The sequence below is a fragment of the Scyliorhinus torazame genome, chromosome 15 (genome assembly GCF_047496885.1).
Source record: "Scyliorhinus torazame isolate Kashiwa2021f chromosome 15, sScyTor2.1, whole genome shotgun sequence".
In the NCBI taxonomy this organism is placed as follows: domain Eukaryota; kingdom Metazoa; phylum Chordata; class Chondrichthyes; order Carcharhiniformes; family Scyliorhinidae; genus Scyliorhinus; species Scyliorhinus torazame.
Genome location: NC_092721.1, coordinates 135,510,068 through 135,537,028, shown reverse-complemented (window position 1 = coordinate 135,537,028; position 26,961 = coordinate 135,510,068). Strand labels below are relative to the sequence as shown.

Here is a 26,961-nt window from a genome sequence, read left to right as displayed (position 1 = left end):
GGGCTGAAGGGCCTGTACTGTGCTGTTCTATGTTCTAAAGTGGTGCATGTGAAACTGGACCCGGGCCCTCGGGAGGCCATTTTCGGGGTGTCGGACCAGTCGGGGTTGGAAACAGGTGCGGAGACAGATGTTGTAGCCTTCGCCTCGTTGATCGCCCGAAGACGGATCCTGTTGGGATGGTGATTAACCTCTCAACCCTGCGCCCTGGCATGGTGGGGGGCCTGCTGGAATTCTTAACACTTGAGAAGGTTAAGTTTGAACTGAGGGGAAGGATGGAGGGGTTCTACAATTCATGGGCGTTATTCATTATGCACTTTCAAGAATTGGATTACATCGAACATTAGGGTTCAATTGCTTCTCGGCCTTTTGGCTAAGATCAAGTGTAGTATCTGCTCGGCCTGTTGGCTAAGATCTGGTATGTCTCTCTTGTGGGAGGGTTGCGGGGAGGGAGACTGTATGTGTTAATGGTGACCATGGGTGATTCCTGATTCCTTTTTGTTATTTGTTTATGTTAACATGCGGGCTGCTGTTTGGGCGTTTGGTGGGAGGATGGGATTGGTGTCGTTGATATGGGGATTGACATTGTATTTGTTACTGATTATTGTTTATTGGTGGTGGGTGTAAATTTGGGAGAAAATGTAAAAAAGGAGAATAAAAATATTTATTTAAAAAAAAAAAAAATTCTGTGACCACCTGAACAAATTGGAAAAGGAATTTCAGGAGGTAGACGAGATTAAACAAATCACTATTTGTTTCTCAAATCCTTTTCTTCAAGTGGACATTGGAGAAATGACAGCAAACTTTCAGCAGGTGTTTGACCAAAGCAGTGGACAAAGAGCAAGGGACAAAGACATTTGGGGATTTGTCGACAGAGAGAAGTCCCTCTTCAGACAACATGCACTCTCAAGATGAAGGCCTACTTTGGTTCCACATACCTCCATGAGATGGCTTTTTCATAGATCATCAAGTCCAAGTATCGCACTTGTCTCACAGATGCCCATCTGATGGACTGTATGAGATTGGCCATCTCAAACTACAACGCAGACTGCACAGCACTCACAGATATTGTGCAAGCACAGATGTCACACTAAGAATAGGTGAGCCTTACGCATAGTGCACATTTTTGAGGGTTCGATCGCTTCTCGGCCTTTTGGCTAAGATCAAGCGTAGTGTCTGCTCGGCCTTTTGGCTAAGATCTGATATATCTCTCTTGTGGGGACCATGAATTGGATTCAATTTGAATTTGAATTGGTTTTAGGAGCAGGCAAGGAGCTGGATTAGGGGTTCGCCCCTGTCCACACTCTGAGCTCTGGCTTTGTAACTCTGACAAAGTAATTTAAAAAATTTAAAAAAAATTTAAGGGTTCAATTAAAGTCGAATTTCTAAAGAGTAGATCTGGTGCTGCATTTAAATTCTAAAAGTGATCTTGTGTTTAAAAAGGTTGGAGACTACTGGTCTACAGGACACACCGCACATAAGCAATACACCAGTGATTATTATTTACAGATATCTTACAGGAAATAAAAGTCTCAGTACTTACTGTTAGTTTACAGCAAAGTAATGACAACCTACCTGAATTTAGCATTTTCATGAACCCAAACATACTCTGGGTCTTTCAGACTGAGTCGTGCCAAGTCCTTAACAGATTTAGTTTGTGTTGCTGAGAATAGCAGAGTCTGACGTTTCTTCGGGAGGTTTTCTACAATGGCATTCATTGTCTCAGAAAATCCCATGTCCAGAATTCTATCAGCTTCATCTAAGACTGCAATGAGAGTTTTAAAAAAAGCACATACTGTTGAAGGAAAAGGATTATATACACAACTCCAACCTGAGCACATTCACTGCTGAATCTTACACATTACTACAATAAATAATTGCAGATTCTCTTGTAATCAAGTCTAGTTACTGACAGCCACAGGAAAACGTAATCAAATATATACAAGTTTTCTTCTAATTTTGTACCATGGAGCTCTGATACAATCAACCAAACTTATCCCCTTAAGGATCGTAATAGCATTTTCTCAGAAAATGAAAAGCAAGAGTATTCTCTTGTATTCTAAGAATAATTTGTTAAATTTTAGCAACTACAATCCCCCTCACAAGCTATTCCAATTATCTGCCTGTGCCCTTCCTGTACATCGCCTCAACTCCCATCTCCCGACTCAAGTTATTCCAGTAGCCTACTAAGGATACAGATCTTCATCACAATCATCCCACTGCAACATGCTTGGTGTGCAGGTCACTCATTCAATTCAATTCAGTGTTGGGTCACTATGTTCTCAGTTAACATCAAATATCTTCATACAATGCAATCCAAAAACACACAACTTCTGCTTCTATGATTACCTCATGGACCAGCTCTCAATACCATACAGCAATGTCAATTGGCACTAACTTGTGCACACTCCATGTCACAGTCCATGATAACGGTCTTCCACTTGAGCAATTTACATGGTCTGTTAAGGTACTTGCAGATAAAACAACGTGTCTCCAGCATCTTCATACATCCTCTTCATCAAACATTGAACATCCCAAGAGTTACAAACTCATGCACAACTTCTACTGGCATCTACCTGGCAATGTGGAAAATTGCCAGGTTTGTCCTGTCCACAAATGCAATCTTGCCAACCATTCTACTCTCGATCATTAGCAAAGTAACGGAAGGGGCCGTAAACAGTACTCTTAAGTGTCAATTAATCAGCAATAATCTCTTCACACTCAGTTTGGTTTGCACCAGGCCACTCAGCTCCTAACCGCATAACAGTCTTGGTCCAAACATGGACAGAAAAGCTGAACAAGAGGAGAGGTGAAAAGGGCTGTCCTTGGTATCACGGCAGCATTTCATTGATAGTGGCATCAAGCAACAGGCAAAACTGGAGTCAATAAGAATCACTGAGGAAACTCGCCACAGGATGGAGTAATACCTAGCACAAAGGTGATGGTTGTCAGATACTGAAGCAGTCCACATCCAAATGCTGCAAGATCTGAACAACACTCAGGACTGGGCTGATGAGTGGCAAGTAACATTTGGAACACTCAAGTGCAGGGAATGACCATCTCCAACATGTGAGAATCCAACTATCTCCCCATGACATTCAATGACATCGCCATTGTTGAATCCCAGTCTATCAGCATTCTGGGGGATACCATTGATCAGAAGTTGAACTGAACCAGGCATATAAATACTGTGACTGCAAGAGGTCAGAGGCTGGGAATTCTATACATACTCCACTTGCCTGAATGAGTGCAGTTCCAACAGTCAAGAAGCTCAACACAATCCAGGACAAAGCAGCCACTTGATTGGCAAGCCATCCATCACCTTAAACATTCTATATCTGCAACACCAATACACAATGGCAGCAGCGTGTACCGCCTATAAGATACACTCTGGAACTCACCAAGGCTCCTTCGACAGCTTCTTCCAAACTCATTCATCTCTCCCTCTTAGGACGTCTGCAGATGCATGGGAACACCACCACCTGCAAGTCCCCTCAAAATCACTCACCATCCTGACTTGGAAATACAGCGCTGTAATTACTGTCATTAGGTCAAAATCCTAGAACTCACTTCCTACCTCTCCTTTGTCTCAAATGCACATTCTCCCGGTGTCTGCATGGATCTCACCCCCACAAACCAAAGATGTGCAGAATACGTGGATTGGCCACGCTAAATTGACCCTTAATTGGAAAAGAAAGAATTGGGTACTCAAAATTGATTTTTAAAAATGTATCTTTCGGATGTCTGTCCTGTCTGTCTACAATCCTCTGTTCTAGTACCTTTAACCTGGACTACTTGAAAATCTTTCTTTATTTCTCTAAGGTTCCTTAACTAGCTGTTCTTTAAGCCTCCAGCATCTGCTTTCTTTAAAGCCATTACTGCATAGTATGGCTTTCCTTTGAGCAAAGTTGAGAAAGATGTTTCCTCTCCAGCCTTCTGAAACAACTGTTTCTAGCAGAGCTGCGAGAGCTACCTTCTCTTTCACTATCTAGCCCCAACGGTTATATATCCAGCTAAAACTAAACTCAAAAGGCAGGTTGCTAAGTTATTGCTTTATGCTTTTGCCAGTTTGCTTACTTTTCACACGTAACTCTCGAAGCACAATCGAAGCGGTTTGATTTGACCAAACTCACACACACACAAACACCTTTATCTAGCATGAATCTTACTAGAATTTTATTCCTCCTTGCACAGAAACACTAAATTAAACCCACTTAAAACTATATCTTATTTTTAAAATTAACAATACAAATATAGATCACTTGAAACTATCTCTGTTTTCGTGACAGATCTCCAAACCATTTTCCTCACAGCAGCTATGAAAAATGTCAATCTTCCTTTGTCTTAACTTACTTTTTATTTAAACACTGCAGGCAAACACCTATTCTGTTTTCATTAAGCCTTCCTTTCGTTCAGCATGATAGTCAAGAATACAATAACCAGGAATGCAGAATAAAGTACCTTCCTCCACAAGCTACAGTCCCTGGCCTACCCTTGGTGAACAAGATAGAGCCCTTTCAGAGGCCAACCTTCATCCCTAACTATTCTGATATTCTCATGTAAACTTTGGACATCATCTTTTGAAAGTTGATAATTATAAGGTGCTGTTCAATGGCACAATTCCCACATGACATGTTCCAAATATCATGCACATTGTGGAGGACAGAGTGAAAGCCGGCACTTAGCCATAGACTAAGTGGATAAGAAAATAAATCACTATGGCCAATCCTACATATTTCTTAGACGTCAACTAAACGGCAATTAGATAATGCACAGCAAAGGGACATCCTAAAAAGCAGTAGTAGAAAAATAATTGAGAAAGCTTTGGCCTTTTTCCAGTAGAAGAAAACCTGAACATTTTTTATCTCCAAACAAAGATGAAAGTTTCGTCAAGTAGAAGAAAACTATTTAAATATGAATGATTTTAAAACAAATAGATAAAAATATTTATTTAAAAGAGAAAAGACAAATTGAAAGGTGGTAACTGTATTTCAAAGCAATTATTAATTGACAGGGGAAAATGGTAATCAGAATTGTTTTTTAGTTTCAACATGGAGACCTCCAGTCAGATTTCCCTTACTACCTGACTATTCCAATGTTTAGGAACAGAATGTGACCCCATTACTCCAAGAGACTCTGTAAAAACAACAATAGCCATAAACTTCCCGGACCACACTGGAGGCCACTCCAGAGTTGAATGGTTCTTGGAACACATCTCTCTCACCAGGTACCCTGTGGTCCCAGAGTATCGTATTTCCCCATAATCCTACAGAGTTGTTTCAAACCTGGGCTAAGCTGTATACCCACCCCTGTTCCTTTGCAGTTTCTCTGGGACACACAGAGATGTCATTGAAGAGGTTCAGGAAGAAAATGGATCCAAATTAAGGATTTCTAAGCGAATAATAAAATTAGTGTTTGTACAAATCATCAATGAAAACTCCGCTAAGAATGCTGTTGTTCTCCTGAACAGGAAGTACGGCCCCAGGTACATTTCCCTTAAATCAAATGCACATACCAAGCATTTGCAGGTCAGAAGCATGGAAGTAGGTCGTCTCATCCATGTGCTGCAGCAGACGACCGGGAGTACAGATGACAATATTGGTACAATGGATCCTCTCAGACTCCACTTTCAGATCCTATTGTAAATAAGAATAAGGCATGCCACATCTCATTTAAATAATTACCAACATCAGGCAAAATAAGCAGGCAAAAGAGAACTGATGCCGGTCTAAAACATTCCCTAATTAAATTGTTCACAAAGGCCATCCCAGGAGTGGCAGTAGCACAGGGTTCAACAAATTCACCCGGCCCAACAGCTCTAAGATACTGTCAAAAACATGAAACAAATAGAACATTCAAACTGGATGGTGGGGAAAATCTAGCACATATACTTGCCAATATGAAAGATGAGCAACAGAGGGGGAATAGTGGAACAATGCAGGAAATGCATAGAATCAGAGCAAAACCTTGATTCTAAAATGACAGAGTGTAATGGGACAAATAAAATATATGGCAAATAGAAGTCTAGAAACTGCTCAGAGAAATATCAAGTTTTTCTATAAACATGTTCACCACAAGCAGGTGAAAAAAATGAGGAAAATGAAAGATCCCAAAGATGGCACAATATTAATGGACAAATACATAATTTTCTGTGGTCATAGGAGTTGAATATCCCAAGGAGAGAGAGAGGGTGGGCCAGAGTAAGTAGAAGAAATGGACATTTCAGATACAGTGATCACTTGCTAGTTTAGAAAGTTAAAAGAAAGCAATGACTCAGAATTCTCAACAAAGATAGATTCCATTGAGAATGAAGAACTCTACAAGGAGGAGGAGTGAGCCATCTGTGGTTACAAGTTAAAGATGGCATCAAGTTGAAAGAAAAGCTGCGAAAATGCTCCGAAGATTAGTGGTAGCCCAGAAGATAGGGAATTTTTTTAGAAACCAGCAACAGATGACTAAAAAATAAAGAGGGAGAATTTAGAAAACCAAGAGCAAACCAGTAAGAAATATAAAAGCGGAAAGTAAGAAATTGTATAAAGGGAGTAACTGAAGTAAAGATACTTGGTTGATCAGACTGAGGAACTAGAAATGGGAAACAAGGAACTCAAAGAGACTTTGAACAAGTATTTTGCATCTGTCGGCACACTAAAAGCATCCCAAGAACCGTTGGAAAGCATGGGACTAAAGTGAGGGGGGAACTGAAAACAATCACTATCACTGGAGAAACAGTACCAGGAAAACTACTGAGACGAAAGGCTGACAAATTCCACTGCATCTCTTGGCCTGAATACTGGGGTCTTAAAATAAATGGCTTTCTGGCCTTTGCGTCCCTAGTAGCCCGGCAAAGGATCTTGCTAATGTGGAAGGAGGCAAAGCCCCCCAGCCTGGAGGCCTGGATAAATGATATGGCTGGGTTCATAAAGTTGGAGAGGATTAAGTTCGCCTTGAGAGGGTCTGCGCAGGGGTTCTACAGGCGGTGGCAACCGTTCCTAGACTATCTCGCGGAGCGTTAGAGGAAGGTCGGTCAGCAGCAGCAGCAACCTTTGGGGGGGGGGGGGGGGAACGTCCTGGGAGGGGGGGAGGGGGCGGGGAAAGGGGGGACTGCCTGGGAGGGTGGATGAGCAAGAGATAACATGAAGGGTTGGGGAAACTGGCACTTACGGGTGAGGGCCAGTGTACAAAGCTGTGTAAATATATCATTTTGCCATGTCTATAGCTTGCTCTGCGCGATTTCTCGTGTTTTTTTTGTTACGAGGGGGGGGGGGTTATTGTTTGTGAGGGAGAAAAATTGTGTTAAAAAACTTTAATAAATATATATATATATTTTTTTTTAAATGGCTGCAAAGATAGAGCATGCAGTGGTTACAATCTTCCAACTTTCCACTGATTCTGGAAGGGCCCAGTGGAATGAAACCACAAATGAGATGCCTCTCTTTAAGAAAGGAGGGAGGCAGAAAGAAGGAAACCATTGACTAGTCAGGCCAATGTGAGAATGATGGAATCCATTGTTAAGGAAGTAGTAGCAGAACATTCTTTTCCAGATGTCCAGTTGTCACATCCCTTCGAATATATACTCGCATTTTCCTTACTACTGATGCCAGGCTAATAGGTCGGTAACTCCCTGTTTTCTCACTCCCTCCTTTTTTAAATAGTCGGGTCACATTTGACACCTTCCAATCTGCAGGAGGCATTCCAGAATCGATTGAATTTTGAAGATGATCACCAATGCGCTCACTATCTCTACAGCCACTTCTCTCAACACTGGGGTACAGATCATCAGGTCCAGGATATTTACCAAACTTCAGGTACCATTAATTTCCCCAGCAATTTCCCCAGCACTACTTTTTTACTATTTCTAGTTTTTTCAGATCCTCAATCTCACTCATCCCTTGGCTGCCCAAAATTTCAGAGCGGTTTCTTGTATCTTCATCCATGAAGTCTCCTCCTTTCCTGAACAGAGATGTTATATTTGCGGTTTTATAATCCGCTGGGACCTTTCCAGAATTTGGAGAATTTTGGAAGACTGAAAACTATGTATCTACCAGCTCTGCAGCCACTTTTTTTAATACCCTATTTTGCAGCCCAATAAATTGTACAGTTCTGGTCATCATACTATAACCCAGGACACGCAGACTTCGGGAGCAGTGCAGAAAATGGCAACTATATGCTGTAGTACCTTAGGCCAATGGTTCTTAAACCGAGGTCAAGTGACCCCTGAAGGTTCACAAAAATTTTCCTGGGGCTCTGCAAAATAATCTGAATAGTAAAATTCAGAGACCATGAGAGGAAAGCGATGTCACAGAATAACTGGGATGTATCAAGGGAATCGGCTTACTTGTTTTTATCTATATACAATAATGAATGGCCACATAAGTGGTCCAGAGTAAGCAAAAGAGTGACAGCCATAAAAGGGCTTGGCGCAAGCAAGGAAGTGGGAGCAGAATCCAGCCGCCATCATTTAAGAAAGGGTGTGTGCATGGAGTAGGGGCGCGTGCATGGAGCAGGGGCGCGTGCATGGAGCAGGGGCGCGTGCATGGAGCAGGGGCGCGTGCATGGAGCAGGGGCGCGTGCATGGAGCAGGGGCGCGTGCATGGAGCAGGGGCGCGTGCATGGAGCAGGGGCGCGTGCATGGAGCAGGGGCGCATGCATGGAGCAGGGGCGCGTGCATGGAGCAGGGGCGCGTGCATGGAGCAGGGGCGCGTGCATGGAGCAGGGGCGCGTGCATGGAGCAGGGGCGCGTGCATGGAGCAGGGGCGCGTGCATGGAGCAGGGGCGTGTGCATGGAGCAGGGGCGTGTGCATGGAGGAGTGCCGCGAGTGGCACGAAGATTTACAATTAAATAACCATCTAGTTGTCTCCTGATTTCTGCCGATTTTGTATTGAACACTGGAAGAGAATTCATTAAATTGGTTTGAAAATGCCAGCAAGCATATTATAGGTAGGCTAAGTTTACTAGATGTCAAATAATGTCATTAATTTGACAATAAATATTTATGCTCTTTGCATTCCATTTTATATTGTACATGAGATTGCTGTATTAATTTCACAAGTGAATATTAATTATATCGTTTATAATTTGGATGGGAGGGGTACATAATTACTCATTCAGTTTTAAAACAAGTCTTCCAACCAAAGGTTAAAGAATCATTGGCTGATGGCATCAGCTATAAAGAGTTTTGAAAAATTTAGAATCCTTTACTGTGAAGAAGAAAAATAAGAGATGGTGATATTTAAGTATTCAGAGAACCTTAACGTAACAGATAAATGGAAATTCAATATGTCAAGGCCTAAAACTCTCTGTTCCCCCAATTATCTCTCCTCCTTTAAGACACTCATTGAAATCCCACTCTTTCACCGGCCCCAATATCACTTTCTTGCTCAGTATTAAATTTTAATTGATAAATAACTCTTGTGAAGCAGACTAGGACATTTGATGATGTTAAAATTGCAACAACAAAAAAATGCAAATGATTATTGCTGATGGTTGAAATTGTCGAAAACTGTAGAACCAGAGAAAACAGATTTCAAATTAGTTGCAGGAAAACGCACAGGTTGTTCAGATTGATATGGTAGCGAAGGTATTTAGGCTGGCAAGAGAGATAGTAGAGAAATTTCAGGAGACAACCGAAGATATATATGGGTGTAGGCAATTGAAACGCATTTGATTTGCTGTGTTCCAAATAACAGGCAATGAAGTTCATGATATCATCAATTTGCAACACAAGTTTCAATGGAAATGAAAGAGAGGATGAGAGAAAGGTGAGGGAGAGGGAAGGAGCGGGGATGAAGAAAGGCCGGCACAGTAGCACAGTGGTTAGCACTGGTGCTTCACAGCTCCAGGGTCCCAGGTTCGATTCCAGGCTTGGGTCACTATCTGTGTGGAGTCTGCACGTTCTCCCCGTGTCTGCGTGGGTTTTCTCCGGGTGCTCCAGTTTCCTCCCACAAGTGCCGAAAGACGTGCTGTTAGGTGAATTGGACATTCTGAATTCTCACTCTGTGTACCTGAACAGGCGCTGAAGTGTGGCGACTAGGAGATTTTCACAGTAACTTCATTGCAGTGTTAATGTAAGCCTACCCGAGACAATAAAGATTATTAAGAGGGAGAGTGAGAGAGTGAAAACAGAAAAGAAAGTTTAAAAATTGTTAGAAATGTCATTTGCAAAATCTGCAACAACAATTCATAACGAAGGAAATAATAGTTCATTTTCAGGGTCACAGAAGTTCATTGGCAGTAATTAACACTAATCAAATAATTAAAGGGTACGTAAACTTGAAGAGATATTTAAATGGCTGTAGTGAACTTAATTCATATGTAACAGGCAAATACAACATATTTTTGCCATTCCATGCATTTTAATGATGCAAAGGCAGCAAGATGCCCTTATCACAAAGCCAACAGTTGGACATCGCAATTCGGACAGGAGTTTTTGGATTTAGAATTTAAACACTATTCAGCCTGATGTTTTGTACCAATTATTCGTAAGTAACAGCAAGTGCCATTATTCTCATATGTTCAATTAGATTTCAATTTTAAGACTAAATTTATTAAAAACAAAATAAATTTAGAGTACCCAATTCTTTTTTTTTTTAAACTGAGGGGCAATTTAGCGTGGCCAATCCACCTTCCCTGCACATCTATTTGGGTTGTGGAGGTGAGACCCACGCAGACACGGGGAGAATGTGCAAACTCCACACGGACAGTGACCCAGGTGCCGTGAGACAACAGTGCTAACCACTGCACCACCGTGCCGCCTAAGACACAATATTTGCATACCTATGATTTTATTTTCTATTTAAACATATTTTCAATCTTCCAAAGTAGATTTGACACCTAGAAACTAATAGATAATAACTTGCAAATTCAGTAACTGCAGTTGTAGCAATAATTCTAGACTACCCTGAACATTATACAGTTCCCAGGCAACACAGTTCATTGTCTGACATGTCAAACATCGTTATTCTCTAGCAGGTTCCCACATTATAGGTTCACCTAATGTTATTCTTTTTAAAAACTGTATCTTTTCCGTGGGTTTAAATTTTAACCTATAAGTAAAATAGTTCTGCAACTACATTTATATTGCCTACCTTTCCTCCTATTACAAGTCCAGCTGAAAATTCATGATTTTTTCCCACTTTACGCAGAATCTCAAAGGTCTGATAGGCCAGTTCTCTTGTAGGGGATATGATGAGAATGCCCAATCCATCTTCTGATGTCCATTGCTGACGATAGAGACATTCCAATACCTACAGAGTGGAAGGCACACTGTTAACAGCAGACGTTTGTTCAATGAGTCAACATAAATAGTTTTGTTTTCTGCTGCTTTATGATCAACTCTCCTGCGAACCATCAACATTATCATGAACCAAATGCAGTAAAGGAATATTGGAAATTATTTGTTGGTTGTACACTGAGACATGTCATAACTATGATATAGTCTAAATAAGCAGATTTACACTACTTAACAAAACAATGCATACGCAGCCAAAGTTTTTAAAATTTAAAATAGAGCACCCAATCAACAGGTTAAATAACACTGCAATAAACAATATAATTATGCCATAGATCCACTCACCAATTCCTGAACAAATGTCATAATAGACTTGAATCTTGTATAAATAACACCAATTAATTATTGGTCGAGTGCAACTCCAGTACTTGGTTAGCAACTTGCATTATAAGCAGCAAGTGTACAAATCAGGGCAGCACGGTGGCACAATGGTTAGCACTGCTGCCTCACAGCGCCAGGGATCCGGGTTCAATTCCGGCCTTAGATGACTGCCTGTGTAGAGTTTGCACAATCTCCCAGTGTCTGCATGGGTTCCCTCCGGGTGTTCTGGTTTCTTCCCACAGTCCAAAGATGTGCAGGTTAGGTGGATTGGACATGCTAAATCCCTTAGTGTCCAGGGATTTGTGGGTTAAGTGGGGTTACAAGGTTGCAGTGATAGGGTAGGATAGCCTGGGTCGGGTACTCTTTCAGAGGGTCGGTGCAGACTTGATGGGCTGAATGGCCTCCTTTTGCTCTGTAGAGATTCTATGAAATTCACAAGAACTGACAGAGGATTCTGTGTCACGCTGCACCATATCACAAGCTCTAATTAACAAGGCTACTCAGATTTCCAGAAATAAAGGTGACGCAGGGGGTTGGGGAAAAACAAAAAATGTTCAATTTACTGTACTGTACCTGGAGGTTTCATAATACAATATTAAATAAATAATGGCCAAATTTTGTAGCAACAGCTGACCTCAAAGAAAGCTGCCCACAAAGATCTAGCAATTTCTGCAGCTTGGTTTTCCCTTTTCATGATGAGTTTAAATCTGGCAGTAAGTCAAGAGAACATCTTGGTGAATCTGGTGGCTAGCCAAGAGAACATCTTGGTGAATCTGGTGGCTAGCCAAGGGAATCGCTTGGTGAATCTGGTGGAAAGTCGAGGAAATTTCTTGGTGAATCTGGTGGAAAGCCGAGGGAATCTCTCTCTGAATCTGCTGGCAGGCTTAGTAATTTTTTGGTGAATCTACTGGCAAGCCTAGGGAATCTCTTGGTGGATCTGGTGAAAAGCCTAAGGAATCTCTTGTGAGTCTGCTGGCAAACCTAGGGAATGTCTTGGTGAAACTGGTGGAAAGCCAAGGGAATCTCTTGGTGAATATGGTGGAAAGCCAAGGGAACCTCTTGGTGAATCTGGTGGAAAGCCGAGGGAATCTCTTGGTAAATCTGGTGGAACGCCTAGGGAATCTCATGATGAATCTGGTGGAAAGCCTAGGGAATCTCTCCATGAATCTGCTGATAGGCTTAGGGAATGTCTCGGTGAATCTGCTTGCAAGCCTAAGGAATCTCTTAGTGAATCTGCTAGCCAGCCTAGGGAATCTCTTGGAGAATCAGCTGACAAGCCAAGGGAATCTTTTGGTGAATCCAGTGGAAAGCCGAGACAATCTTTTGGTGAATCTGGTGAAAAGCCGAGGGAATCTCTTGCTGAATCTGACGATAAGCAAAGGGGGTCTTTCGGTGAATCTGATGGAAAGTCCAGAGAATCTCTTGGTGAATCTGCTGGCAGGCAAAGAGGATCTTTGACAGCGTTGACAAAAAGTCATCGGACTCGAAACGTTAGCTCTTTTCTCTCCCTACAGATGCTGCCAGACCTGCTGAGATTTTCCAGCATTTTCTCTTTCGTTTCAAATTCCAGCATCCGAAGCAATTTGTTTTTATAAAGAGGATCTTTTGGTGTGCAGTCGCAGTGAAGGTCAGTAAGCAGCCAATCACACTGAAATATTCACACACCAAACCAGGAAGTTAAAAATATTTAATATTCCTCAATTATATTTTATCTTTTAAGATAGTGAAATAAATTGATAATGATTATTTGAGAATCTACCCTAATCCAAAGATATTTATTAACATTTAAAATGTGGAATTGTTCAATGTGGAAAAATTAAATATTCTACAAATATGAAATTAGCTCCTTAGGAAGTTAGTATGCCATTAAAAATCTATTTCTGCCTCATTGTAGAAGATGTAACTTTTTCAAGTTTTTTTTAAACGGAGATTAACAGCGCAAGAGCAAAGGTTCTCGGAACTGTCTCACTAATCAAATTTCGGGGATCTCAACAGCACACCCTCTGGAAAAGCATAGAATAATTACTTATAATAATAATCTTTATTGTCACAAGTAGGCTTACATTAACACTGTAATGAAGTTACTGTGAAAAGTCCCAAGTCGCCACACTCCAGCGCCTGTTCGGGTACACGGAGGGAGAATTCAGAATGTTCAATTTACCTAACAGCATGTCTTTCGGGACGTGTGGGAGGAAACCGGAGCACCCGGAGGAAACCCACGTAGACACAGGGAGAACGTGCAGACTCCGCACAGACAGTGGCCCAAGCTGGGAATCGAACCTGGGATCCTGGCGCTGTGAAGCCATGGTGCTAACCATTATGCTACCGTGACGGCAGCTTCTGGATTTTAACATTATTCCTGCAGACTCCAGATGATGATATCCGTTTAAGTGGAATAATGTTGGTGGACTCTGACAGTGTCAGCACCATTACCATCGCTAAATCCTTATCTACACAAAAATAAGTCAATGTCCTATGGCAAAACATGCAGGGAGTCAAGGCCAAGCATTATGGGGTTAGACGGCAGGGGAATAATTGGAACAGCGTGCACATCACTCCCATGTTCAAGAAAAACTCAAGGTGATTTAGATTTCTATAGATTCTTATATCCACACTTATAATATAAACTGCTTACTTAAACTTGTCAGATTGTAAATACAACATTACATCAAAAGTGCACACCGATACAAGATTATATCAAATTCTAATACCAAACACCATGGGCGAAATTCTCCATCCCGCCCCGCCACATTTCTGCCCCGACCCGCCGGCGGGATGCTCCGTTACACCGGCCGGTCAATGGGGTTTCCCATTGTGGGGCAGCCCCACGCCGTCGGGAAACCCCCGGGCATCGGCAAAACGGAGACGCCCGCCGGCAGAGAATGACGCCCCATATTTCATAAACTTCACTCTTTTTGTCTCGGCCTAGGTCTATCAAATCAGTTATTCATCAATAGAAACCCTCCTCCTTTAATCCCAGTTACTTACAGGAATAAGAAACGCCAATGTCTTTCCAGATCCAGTCTTTGCAGCACCGAGAATATCTTTACCTTGTAATGCTAGACCAATTGCCTGCTTCTGTATTTCAGTGGGCATACGATATTGCGCCCCCATCAAGCCTACAAAACATAATACAGCCTTTACAAATTTCCAGAACAGATCAAGCAAATTTGCTGTTTAATTCAAGCACAAGTTATACTGTCAGAAGCTTTATTCCTCTCCACAACTCTAATTGATCGGAAGCACTGTATTAAACAGGGCAATATATGAACAAAATACAGCTATCTTGCAATAGTAAAAGTCATGGAACCTTTTGACATTCATATTTCAGTATTTCCCAAGAGCAATAACCCACCCAAGATGAGATGCACAGTTACAATGGTTCACGACCCCGAAGTAAATTGAGGGAAATGAATGACCTATTTTCAGAACCTAAATGTTGAAATATATTCTGCACTAAAAAAAAGCTCATGTTAAATATGGCCCTATCAAAGGCCACTTGCTAAATATAGTACTGTCTCAATGGCTGGGTTGGAGGGGTGGTGACATCTTTTCACAATTTTGTCATTCCAGTGACACGCAACAATCCAATACCTAGAACTCCACAATAAATATTACAAAAGCACAATTACAACATAAATGCTAAGTACTATACGGTGTGAAACAGTACCTTCAGTGAAAGCTACACAGAACCAATAAGGCTTCAAAATCGAATTGCACCTACTCATTTCTCTGATCATCACCGGCTGTCATAGCTGCAGATTCAGCTCAATATTAATCTTATCTTTATTATTGTCACAAGTAGGCTTCCATTAACACTGCAAGAAAGTTACTGGGAAAATTAGCAGTTAAATCAAATAATTTGCAGCTTATTTCTGAAGGCGGGAGAAGTTAAATTTAACTTTCCCTTTTAGTTTGCTAAGCTAATTAAATTTAAAACATTTTTGTCAACTAGAAACTAAATAATGAATTCAAATCCCCTAAGCACTTAGAACAGTGGTTCACAAACATTTTGGTTGATATAGATACCTTTTCAAATGTATCAACAATCACAGATACTCAATCTAAATTATTATATAATACTCACATTACAAAAATGTTGCAGTTTTAATAAAGCTTTCAAGAAAATGGGTAAATTACTTGGAATAGTAATTTGAGGGCAATTTGAAGCGATGAGACAGACCAGACAAACCAATGATAAATGATACGCATGATCCCATTAATGTTATAGTGGATGCCAAGTCAATGCCACTTTTTCAAATAAATTTAGAATATTCAATTATTTTTTTCCAATTAAGGGGAAATTTAGTGTGGCCAATCCGCCTAATTAGCACATCTTTGGCTTGTGGGGGTGAAACCCACACAGACATGGGGAGAATGTGCAAATTCCACCATGGACAGTAACCCGGGGCCGGGATTGAACCTGGGTCCTCAGCGCCGTAGGCAGCAGTGCTAACCACTGCACCACCGTGCTGCCCAGGCCTGTCAATGGGATACATACAGAAATACATAAGAATTTGGAGAATACCATGTAAACTTTCAAGCCTGCTCAGCTATGTAATACGATCACAGCCAATCATCAAGTTCAGCTCCACTTCCCTGCTTGGTCCCTGAGACACCAAATCCAAATTCCAAAAATTAACAACCCTTAAAGTGAAGAAATGTTTCTTCATTTCAGTCCTAAATGACCAGCCTCTTATACTGACACTGTGCCCCATGTTCTTGATCCGTCAGCCAGAGGGGAAACATCTCAATAGCTACCTATCAAGCCCCTTCACAATCTTGTTTGTTTCAATGAGATCAACTCTTATTCCTCTAAACTCCAGAAAATATAGCCCCAATTTATTCAGTTTCTCATCATAGGACAATCCTATGACACCAATCCCAGTGTAGCTATGCGGAACTAAACAGTGCCCAAACATGGAATTATATAGAACATACAGCACAGAAACAGGCACATTCAGCCTAACTGGTCTCTACTGGTATTAATACTGCACACGGGCCTCGTTCTACCCCTCCAAAATGATGCGACCATCAATTCACTCAAGGGCTCGTGTCGGAGTAAAACAGTGGTTTTAATTAACTATCAACTTTGCCTGCCTGCGACTGGTTCATACTGAGGACAGTCCCACAGGCCAGCTACTCTTATACTCCTTCAAAGGGGCGGAGCCCGTACATGCTCCAACATCTCCCCCTGTGGGTGAAGCCATACAATGGCCCACAGGGTTAATAACATAGAACATAACTGGTGAATTAACTGTATTTACATTCACCACACAAAACATCTATTCCTTTCCTCTTCAGTTGCTTATCTAACTCCATTTTAAATACATCTATACTGCTTGCCTCAGCTAGTTGTGAGAGTGAGCTCTATATTGAACCACACTCTAGATTAAAGTATCACTTTATTGGACCTGCTAACAGTTCAAGCATCATTGAACTTGGCAAGAGGAAATGATCTACACCAGCCAACACAATTTGTCCAATGCATGGCCAAATTATTTTCTGAGACTGAATCTCACAATGTGACACAATTCATTTCACCTCTTCCCTCTAGCGAAACGGACAGATTTAAATGAAAAAAAATGTACGGATATATTACAAAGGAAGCATTGAGAAAGGCAGAGTAGCACTTACCTTTCACAGTTTTCTTCGACAATGGGAAATCTGAAAATCTCATCACCTCCTTAGCATTTATCTGAAAGTAAAAAACAATAGATTTAAACACAAAGTGATATTTATATCCCTTCACTACTCCTTCTGCTAGGCACTACAGGTAGTTCTCGACTTTATGACGTTCGAGTTACAACGAACGGCACTTACAACGTTTATAAATTGACACCCATTGTGGTTTTACAATGTTGATTTTGACGTTACAATGCCACACCAGCACGTTCATACGTGCACACTGACATTCTGTGCTGCCCATCTGAATAACTGGACATGTTGAACCATCTTTATTCAATAAATTTTGTATACCCAATTCTTTTTTCCAATTAAGGGGCAATTTAGCATGGCCAATCCACCTACCTTGCACATCTTTTGGGTTGTTGGGGTGAGACCCACGCAGACACAGGGAGGATTGTGCAAACTCCACACAGACAGAGGCCCAGGGCCAGGATCAAACCCGGGTCCTCAATGCCATGAGGCAACAGTGCTAACCACTGTGCCACCGTGCCACACCAAACCACCTTTATTAAGTTGGAAAGAAGTCTTTTATTCTGTTAAATTGTTTTGGGGCAACTGTCATGATTTTACTGCATTTATATATGTTTTCTTGAATATGCACTCACAGAAGTTAAAGGTTGAACAGGCAAGTAACAGTGATCGAATGGCTTCATTATATCCCCCATTCTAAATGAGGAACTTGAATTTACGATCCCCAGTTTCGAATAGCCCCACAAGTGGAAACATATTCTCTATGTCTCCGCAGTCAACGCCTTTCATAGTCTTAAAGGCTTCTATCAGGATGTCTAATACTCAACTGTTGAATATAATACAAGCCAGATAATAAATCATCAGCCAGATGGGGTACAATTATGGGGTGCTGCCTTCAAGATATTTTTTAAATAGTCACACTTTCTTTTGCAAAAGCAGCACAAACCAAAGGAAAAAATACTAATAAATAATGCCCAATAAGGCAGAGGATACCGCAAAAAGAAGATCAGTACATAAACTGTGTTTGCAATCCTGGCTCACCTCATCGCCTTCCACATGCAATGAATGTCAGCAGATGATCGCATTTTGACCTCGATTTGAAGCACAGAACTGTCAAAATCATTGTCACATTCAGGTTAACAAAAAGATGGTTTCTCAAAAATGGAAAACAGTGCTGTATTGCTGGCCTTCAATGCAGACAAGCCAATTGTTCCAGCACAGTTTGCAGGAACAGGGACCTGGGTTTGATTCCCGGCTTGGATTACTGTCTGTGCGGCATCTGCACGTTCTCCCCGTGTCTGCATGGATTTCCTCCGGGCACCCATAGAATTTAAAGTGTAGAAGGAGGCCATTCGGCCCATTGAGTCTGCACTGGCCCTTGGAAAGAGCACCCTCCCCAAGCCCACACCCCCACCCTCCCCGTAACCCAGTAACCCCACAGAACCTTTTTGAACACCAAGGGCAATTTTGGACACTAAGGGCAATTTATCATGACCAATCCACCTAGCCTGCACATCTTTGGATTGTGGGAGGAAACCGGAGCACCCGGAGGAAACCCACGCAGACACGGGGAGAACGTGCAGACTCCGCACAGACAGTGACCCAAGCCGGGAATCAAACCTGGGACCCTGAAGCTATGAAGCAACTGTGCTAACCACTATGCTGCCATGCTGCCCAGTTCCTTCCCACAAGTCCCGAAAGACGTGCTTGTTAGGTGAATTGGACATTCTGAATTCTCCCTCTGTGTACCCGAACAGGCGCCGTAGGGTGGCGATTAAGGGATTTTCACACTAACTCCATTGCAGTTTAAATGTAAGCCTACTTGTGACACTAGTAAAAATTATTAATGAAGCTTATTATTTCAATTCATAACTAAATTTCAGTGGGAGAACTGATGTTAAAGATTCAGACAGTGCAGAGAGAGAACGAGCCTGAGGGGATACTCCATTTGGATTATTGTGAGCAGTTTTGGGCCGGGTATCTAAGGAAGGATGTGCTGGCATTGGAAAGGGTCCAGAGGAGGTTCACAAGAATGATCCCTGGAATGAAGAACTTTTCAGATGAGGAGCGGTTGAGGACTCTGGATCTGTATTTGTTGGGAGTTTAGAAGGATGAGGGGGGGATTTTATTGAAACTTACAGGATACTGAAAGGCCTAGATAGAGTGGACATGGAGAGGATGTTTCCACGTAGGAAAAATTTGTACCACAGGGCACAGCTTCAGACTGAAGGGACAATTCTTTAAAACAGAGATGAAGAGGAATTTCTTCAGCCAGGGGGTGGTGAATCTGTGGAACTCTTTGCTGCAGAAGGCTGTAGAGGGCAAGACACCGAGTGTCTTTAAGAAATAGATTGATAGGTTCTTGATTAATATGGGGATCAGGGGTTATGGGGAGAAGGCAGGAGAATAGGGAGGAGGAAAATATCAGCCATGATTGAATGGCGGACAAGACTCGATGGGCCGAGTGGCCTAATTCTGCTCCTATGACTTAATGGTCTTAATGCAAGAAGATAAGAGATAAAAACAATAGAGCTGGCTACAAAAAAGTCAGTGAGAGTCGTAAGTCAGAGTGGGAGCTTTATTATTCTTTGAAGATGTGCGGGTCACTGGCAAGGCCAACATTTGGTGCCCATCCACAATTGCCATTGAGCTGAGTGGTTTGTGAGGTATGGCATAGGGAAGTTAACAGTCAACCTTATTGCTGCGGATCTGGAGTCACATGTAGGCCAAACCAGGTAAGGACGGTAGATTTCCTTCCCAAAAGGACACACAGAATCCCTGCGATGCAGAAGGAAGCAATTCGGCCTATCGAGTCTGCACTGACCCTCCCAAAGAGCACCCTACCTAGGCCCAATCCCCTGCCCCATCACCTCACTTAACCTTTGGACTCAAAGGGGCAATTTCAGCATGGCCAATCAACCTACCCTGTGCATCTTTGGCTGTGGGAGGAAATATGAGCACTCAGAGGAAACCCATGCAGGCACGGGGAGAATGTGCAAACTCTACAGAGACAATCACCCACGGTCGGAATCGAACTTGGGTCCCTGGCGCTGTGAGGCAGTCGCGCTAACCACTGTGCCGCCCCAGAACACAGAATACAAAAATGATGTCACTGCTGTGGAGCAAGTGGCTTTGTAACAGAACAGAGTTTATTTATTGACCAAAATTGTTTTTATCATTGAAATTCACTTGAAGACAATTTTCTTTGTTTCGGTTCAAACATACAATTTCCAGTGGCTTTAGTTAATTTTTCCCTCTTTTAGTATCTCAATCTTTCAGAGGTCAGTTTCTTAACATTATGCAAGTCAGTGACTCAGATGTCAGTTTCATAGATTTTAGAGTTTAGTGTTAAGTGTTCTAACGGTCAGGGTCTCAGTGATTTAGAGTTCACTGGACTGACTATCATGGCAGTCTATGGAGACCCTTCCATGCACATCCTGTTCTATTTGCAAACCCTAGAAATAATTCATGGGTCCTGGATAACCAGATATTCAGGAAGCACCATTTATTACTTGAGCCCAAGCTCCAAGGTTTGGAGCTTGAAGAACAAATGGGAGTCATGAGTCCAAGATTTTGCTCAAACATACATCCCAACAACTGCCGGTGATGGAGATGGTGTGAGAAATGAGCAATCACCAGACAGAGTGGAACACTGGAATGCTCCATGAAAACGGCAATCACTAACTTGTTTTCAGTGTTGAATACCCCACATTGGGAGAATGCAAGAAGAGTCAAACCCCTGGCACCATGGAAGATTTGAGTGCAAACAGTGGGTGAGAGCGTGGAAAGAAGAAGTGCAATAGTTGCCGTCGATACGATAGTTAGGGATACCAGCAGGCAGTTCTGTAATCACAAACATGATTCTTGAAAGGTATGTTGTTTTTCTGATGCCAAGGTAAAGGATATCACAACACAGGTGTAGGATATTCTGCAAGAAGGGGAATAGTCTAGATTATAGAGAATAACACAGGTGGAGGAATGTTGACAACTTTCAGGAAAAGTTTCAAATGCTCCGGCAAAGATTTTAAAAATGTGCAATCAAATGCAAATCTCAAGATTCCTCCCAGTACCAAGTGCCAGCGAGTATAGAATACAGCATTTTATAAATAAGCCACATCTTACCAATAAAGGCAATAACTCAAAACAAATACATTTTGGAGGTATAAAGGGGTGGATTAAAAAGACAGAATAATAATTGATTACCAGACAATTTATTCAAAAATTACCTTCATCAACAACTTAGTGAGGTCAAAGGACAGGTCTGTCATCTTGCCCAATGTGCAAAAAGATTTGAAAAACACTGTTGTACACAATAAAGTCCAAAGCCATTAAGTGGAGCAAACCCGTCTGGAAACCCCAGCAGATGAGGATGAATGGGGCCATCTCTTAGCCCATTCACAGAGCATCCTGACCATATTTGTGTCATTGATCTGTTGGAGAAAGGGGCGATACGCCAGCTAGCGCATGTTGTGTTTAACAGACTGTTTTCTCCAGACCACAGCCAGAAGCAGAAAAGATGCTGAAATGGACCCTATGCGGTCCTCTCTCTCTTCCCATCTTGCAAGTTTGAACCCTGTCTGCTGTTTGACTAAGTGGTTAGCACTGCTGCCTCACATCTACAGGGACCCAGGTTCAATTCCAGCCACGGGTGCTGTCTGTGTGGAGTTTGCACTTCCTCCCCGTGTCTGTGTGGGTTTCCTCCGGGTGCTCCGGTTTCCTCCCACAGTCCAAAGATGTGCTGGTTAGGTAGATTGGCCATGCTAAATTGCCCCTTAGTACCCAAAAGGTTACGTGGGATTACTGGTTATGGGGATAGGGTGTAGTATTGAGCTTAAATGGGTGCTCTTTCCAAGGTCCAGTGCAGACTCGATGGACCAAATGGCCTCCTTCTGCACTGTAGGGATTCTATCCATGTGCCATAGACAGAGATTTTAAAGAAGTCTGCCCAGCAAAAGGTATCTCCAGAACAGATAAATCATTTTAATTTACATTGATCAGAAATCAGAAGGAACACTGAGTGCAGCCCGGATCCATCCAAATCATCAGCCTACAAGAATTGCATCACTTTAATCTTTAAAGGTTCACTTAATCTATCCTCCCACTCTGTAATACTGTGTACACGTGAACTTCGAGTGTGCGTCTGTGCGTGAAAGCTGGAGGATTTATTATTTTACTTCGACCAGGTTAAGTACAATAAATACTATTCTCTTCTTTTCAAAAGACTCGAGAAAACCTGTCTCGTCATGTCTTTTAGAGTCTCAGCCCAGAAACAGTCAAGCGCTGAGTTGGCCAGCGTGTCCTTTTGTAAAAGTTCTGTTGCAGTCAAATGAAGAATAGGGAAATAGGGTAGTCATTCCATCTCTCTTCACCAGATCATAATTTTAGCCTAGAACTCACAATGGCATTCATTAAGCAAAGGCAGCTTCACTGGCTCAGGTGCTTTCACAGGTCAGTAAGATGGTCACATACCCAAGGACTTCCTGTTTGGTGAGGTGGTAGGACACCCAAAGTTCTGCTTCAACGACACCTGCAAGTGTGACGTATAGGCCCAAAACATAATTTCTTACACTTGGGAGACATTAGCTGATGATATGAAAATGGTGACATCATCTGTGGCCTGGCTTAAGCCACCAAAGAATCAGTGACTGGGCAACGGGTATTGAAAACAACCCAGAACACCACCTGACAAACACTTCACAGGCAGCACTTCTGGCAGAAACTGCCTCTCATAAATTGGTCTCTTCAGCCAACCGCAAAGTGCACGCAAAGCAACCCATCCTCAATGGAATTGATTTGCTGCATGTTCATCATCTTACGCAGGTGGAAGGAGGCCGATTAATATGTTAAACAGCATCAACCTATTTGGTAACATATGTTGCAAAGTTTATTGTCATTATGCTTCAGGTAAAAGACTCGAGAGGCAGTCTTAGTGAGAAACGGATAAGGGAATCTTGTTCAGGATGAGGAGGTCTCTAGCCTCAACATCCAGTATTGAAGGGGGAAAGCGGCAGTGGAGGAAACAGTGAATGATGAGATATGGATAAAGTGAGCAACAGTAGGATTAGGGAAAGGGAAGCATGCAAGGATTGAGTAGGCTAAAATTATGGTGCGGGTTCATGATGGGAGGTGGGCAACAATTGGGAGCAGGAAGGTGAGTGAAGTTGTAGAGGATACATTAGCTGTGAAAGGGTAGAGAAAACAAGAAGGAGGTCGAACAAGATCCAGGCACTTAAATGAAGACTTGAAAAGATGTACAGATATTTATAGGTTTTAAAACAAAATGCGTATGGATCGGAATTTTAGTTTATTAAAACGAAGGAATAAAATGGGTCTATTTTTTTATGTGGTTTATGTAGGTATTATTATGACAATAGGAACACAAAAATTAGATAAGTATGTGTCTGGGATCAGGAAAATCATTAAGTACTTGAATTGTAATTCTGAAAAGGAGTCGGGATTTCTAATTTTGTATTTCTTTCTACTCCTTTTCCATCGTGTATGTGCTGCATATTATTTGGTATTTATTTTATTTATGTACTGTATAATATAGTATGTTATTATTGTAATGTTAGAAATAAATAATAAATAAATGTGCTACCCCTGTGCCTATGTGCAATTGGGGATGGGGAAGGTGATGCTATAGGCCGCATCTTCCTCACAACGCCCACCTTAAATTAAGCTGTCAGTAGCTCCTTTCTCCATCACACCAACGGCCATCTGAAAGAAAAGGGATGCGAGAGAGACGCAGAGAAAAGGGAGGCAGAGGCAAGATCAACTCAAACAGATATCAGAAACTCAAATTGGGCTTCAAAATCCAGGAGGAAGCATGAGTAAGAGTGTGGCAGGGGGTAGGAGGCAGTCAGCTTTAGAAAATAAATTAACTGAGCCACTTACAGAAACAAAACCTATTACACACTTATCTGAAGGATGTTTATCAATTAATATGTTTTCTTCCATGTAATCACTTCTTTCAAAAGATCAGGAACACAGAATCCCTCTGTATCAGAACTGTTGTTCAATATCCAACCAGCCGGAGACTATTTGGAGAGAATGATAATCTGACCCTCGAGCTGAGGCAGCCAATATGGAAATGAGTTACTAGAGAGCCAGGATTTTTTGTAGCCAGAAAATATTATGAATATGATTACCTATCAAGCTTCAGTAGTTCTGGGAATATGAGCAAAGAGAGGAAATTCATAAGGACAGCACAGTGGTTAGCAGTTGCTTCACAGCTCCAGGGTCCCAGGTTCGATTCCCGGCTTGGGTCACTGTCTGTGCGGAGTCTGCACGTTCTCCCCGTGTCTGCATGGGTTTCCTCCGGGTGCTCCGGTTTCCTCCCATAGTCCAAAGATGCGCAGGTTAGATGGATTGGCTATGTTAACTTGTCCTTAGAGTCCAAAAACGTGTAGGTGGGGTTACGGGGATAGGGTGGAGGTATGGGCTTGTGTGGGGTGCTCTTTCCAAGGACCGGTGCAGACCTGATGGGCCGAATGGCCTCCTTCTGCACTGTAAATTCAATGATTCCATGATAAAGAAACCTCTTTTCTCATCACAAAAGCTGCACAAGCGTTCTGATTTCAACAAAACTGCAAAAACCTCCTATTACAGCATGTCATAAACGAGTCTGGCTCCATGGAAACTTACATCAGCAAGTTAATGTAACTGTCAAGAGCAGGATTCACTCAGAAGCATCAGGCTCAAAGAGCTTCACGTGGAGTCAATGAGAGCGAAGCCTAATCAAACTCAGAATAAACACCCAGAGATGAAGTTTCTTTAAATGTGTGCGTGAAACAGGAAACATTCAGCTTGAATTTCCAACAAGTAAATACATTTTAACAGCATGCAAGGCATTCAATTCACACATCAGCTGAGAAAAATGAGAAACATTTCCCCCTTACGTTTTCTACATGCACAAATGTTTAATTCATGATATATGAATTATTCATGAGTACGAACCATCTTCTCCAAATGCCATGAACATTTTGATTTAGGAAAAATATCAGAGCAGACTATCCAATATCCCTGATGCTGGGACTCCTCATATTTCACGTTATGTTGAGCATGAACAAACCCAAAAGATCGGTTAATTCTCTTCAGAAACCATTTATTTTCATTTTGACAAAGTGATACATGTTGTACACTGAGCGATTCCAACATTGTTTCTCGCACCTCCTTTGCAAATCTTTTTCTCCTGTCCAACTAAGGATCATCGCAGTGGAATCATTTCTTAAGAAGGCAAAGTAGAGGGCAGCAGTTAAGCCCCCTGCCCCGGCCATGATCAGCGGAGGCTGTCAGGGGTGTCCAGAAGCTGGGAGGTGTGCTCATGCTGCTCCCAGCTACAAACTTTTTTTTTAATGTTCTAGCCTTTTCAGCAGTCCCTGGCTAGCCTGCAACGAAGAATGAAAAGTCTGAGCAGAGAGCAGGCCTGACTGGTGTTCTGCTCACAGCAGTCTAAATTCAAATAAAATGGCAGTTAGCAGGGATCTAACAATGACCGACTCCTGAGAAACGGCCCAATTCAATTTCAGGGTGCTGGATGTGGGTCCTTGAAATTGGGCCTCATTGCACCAGTTAGGCGCAACATGTTAAGTAATGGGTTAAGAGTTAAGTAATGCATTCAGAGACATTGCAATTAGTTGTCTCATTTATGTTAAGTATTCAATGATTGACACGGATATGTAAAGGGGCTTCAGGTGGCCCTAGTGTCAGGTGGTGTGTTGTTAAATTTTTGTGCAGAGGCTGTGGAAGTGAAATAAATGGTGTTTGGTGAAAAGGAACAGGACTTTTGACTCTTCATACAACGGTAACTAAAACGTATAACAATGGTAGCAGAGGATGGTTGCTGTGCAAATGTGAAGGTTTGAAAGATACAACTTTTCCTGATCAAACCAAGGAGTGAGTGAGAAGGGAAAAAAAAAGATACATGGCCGAACCCAGGATAAAGATGGCTGGATATGACTATCCCCCCTTATTTTCTAAAAGGGAATCGTACGACCAATGGAGCAGTGCAGTAGTTATGTGGACTAAGGTAACTGCCTTGGGAAAGAGAAAACAAGGTATGGCATTGGCTCTTTCTCTACCTTATGACAGTAAAATCCGAAACAAAGTGCGTTCTGAGCTGGAATTGGAAGAGTTAGACTCAGAAGAAGGTCTGGAGACTCTATTACAATATATGGATAAGATTTACAAGAAAAATGACGTATGAAGCATGGTCGGAATTTGATAAGTTCCGGAAAATAGAGGAATTCTCCATGGTAGGCTATATAATGGAATTTGACAGACTATATAAACACAACCTGGAATTTCCAGAGTCTGTGTTGGCCTTTAAATTACTTGACCGTGCTAGAGTGAGCAACATGGATGGGCTCCTGGTTTTGACAGGAGTTCAGTTTACGGATGAGGATACCTTATTCGATCAGATGACAAAAGCTTTAAAGAAGTTTCTGGGGAAACATTCGATTCCGATGGCTCTGATGACTCAAATAGGTCAGTCTGCTATAAAGCAGAATATGGAAGATACACTGCTAACAGGATGGCGAAATTGTACGGCTACGAACCGGGCCCAAGACTATAGAAGGAGATTGGGACAAGGAAATTATGAAGACAGAAACCCAGTTACAACTTACAGTAGGAAGATGAACCCCAGAAATGCACGGGGTATGATAAATCGATGTTTTCGATGTGACTCTCAATACCA

The 26,961-nt window shown here is 42.0% G+C and overlaps 1 protein-coding gene and 2 pseudogenes across 1 annotated transcript in view; 2 read left to right on the top strand and 1 right to left on the bottom strand.

Moving 5' to 3' along the window:
* ddx10 (DEAD (Asp-Glu-Ala-Asp) box polypeptide 10) overlaps positions 1–26,961 on the bottom strand; it is a 388,230-nt gene that overhangs the window by 344,089 nt on the left and 17,180 nt on the right. Inside the window, exons 2-6 of the mRNA XM_072476795.1 lie at positions 17,244–17,304; positions 14,595–14,725; positions 11,083–11,241; positions 5,513–5,633; positions 1,573–1,762 (exon numbers count right to left, since the gene is read on the bottom strand). Of these exons, the coding sequence (XP_072332896.1) occupies positions 1,573–1,762; positions 5,513–5,633; positions 11,083–11,241; positions 14,595–14,725; positions 17,244–17,304 (662 nt within the window). The remainder of the gene's footprint in view (positions 1–1,572; positions 1,763–5,512; positions 5,634–11,082; positions 11,242–14,594; positions 14,726–17,243; positions 17,305–26,961) is intronic.
* Positions 351–494, top strand: LOC140392201 (U2 spliceosomal RNA; annotated as a pseudogene).
* On the top strand, positions 1,135–1,340 carry LOC140392195 (U2 spliceosomal RNA; annotated as a pseudogene).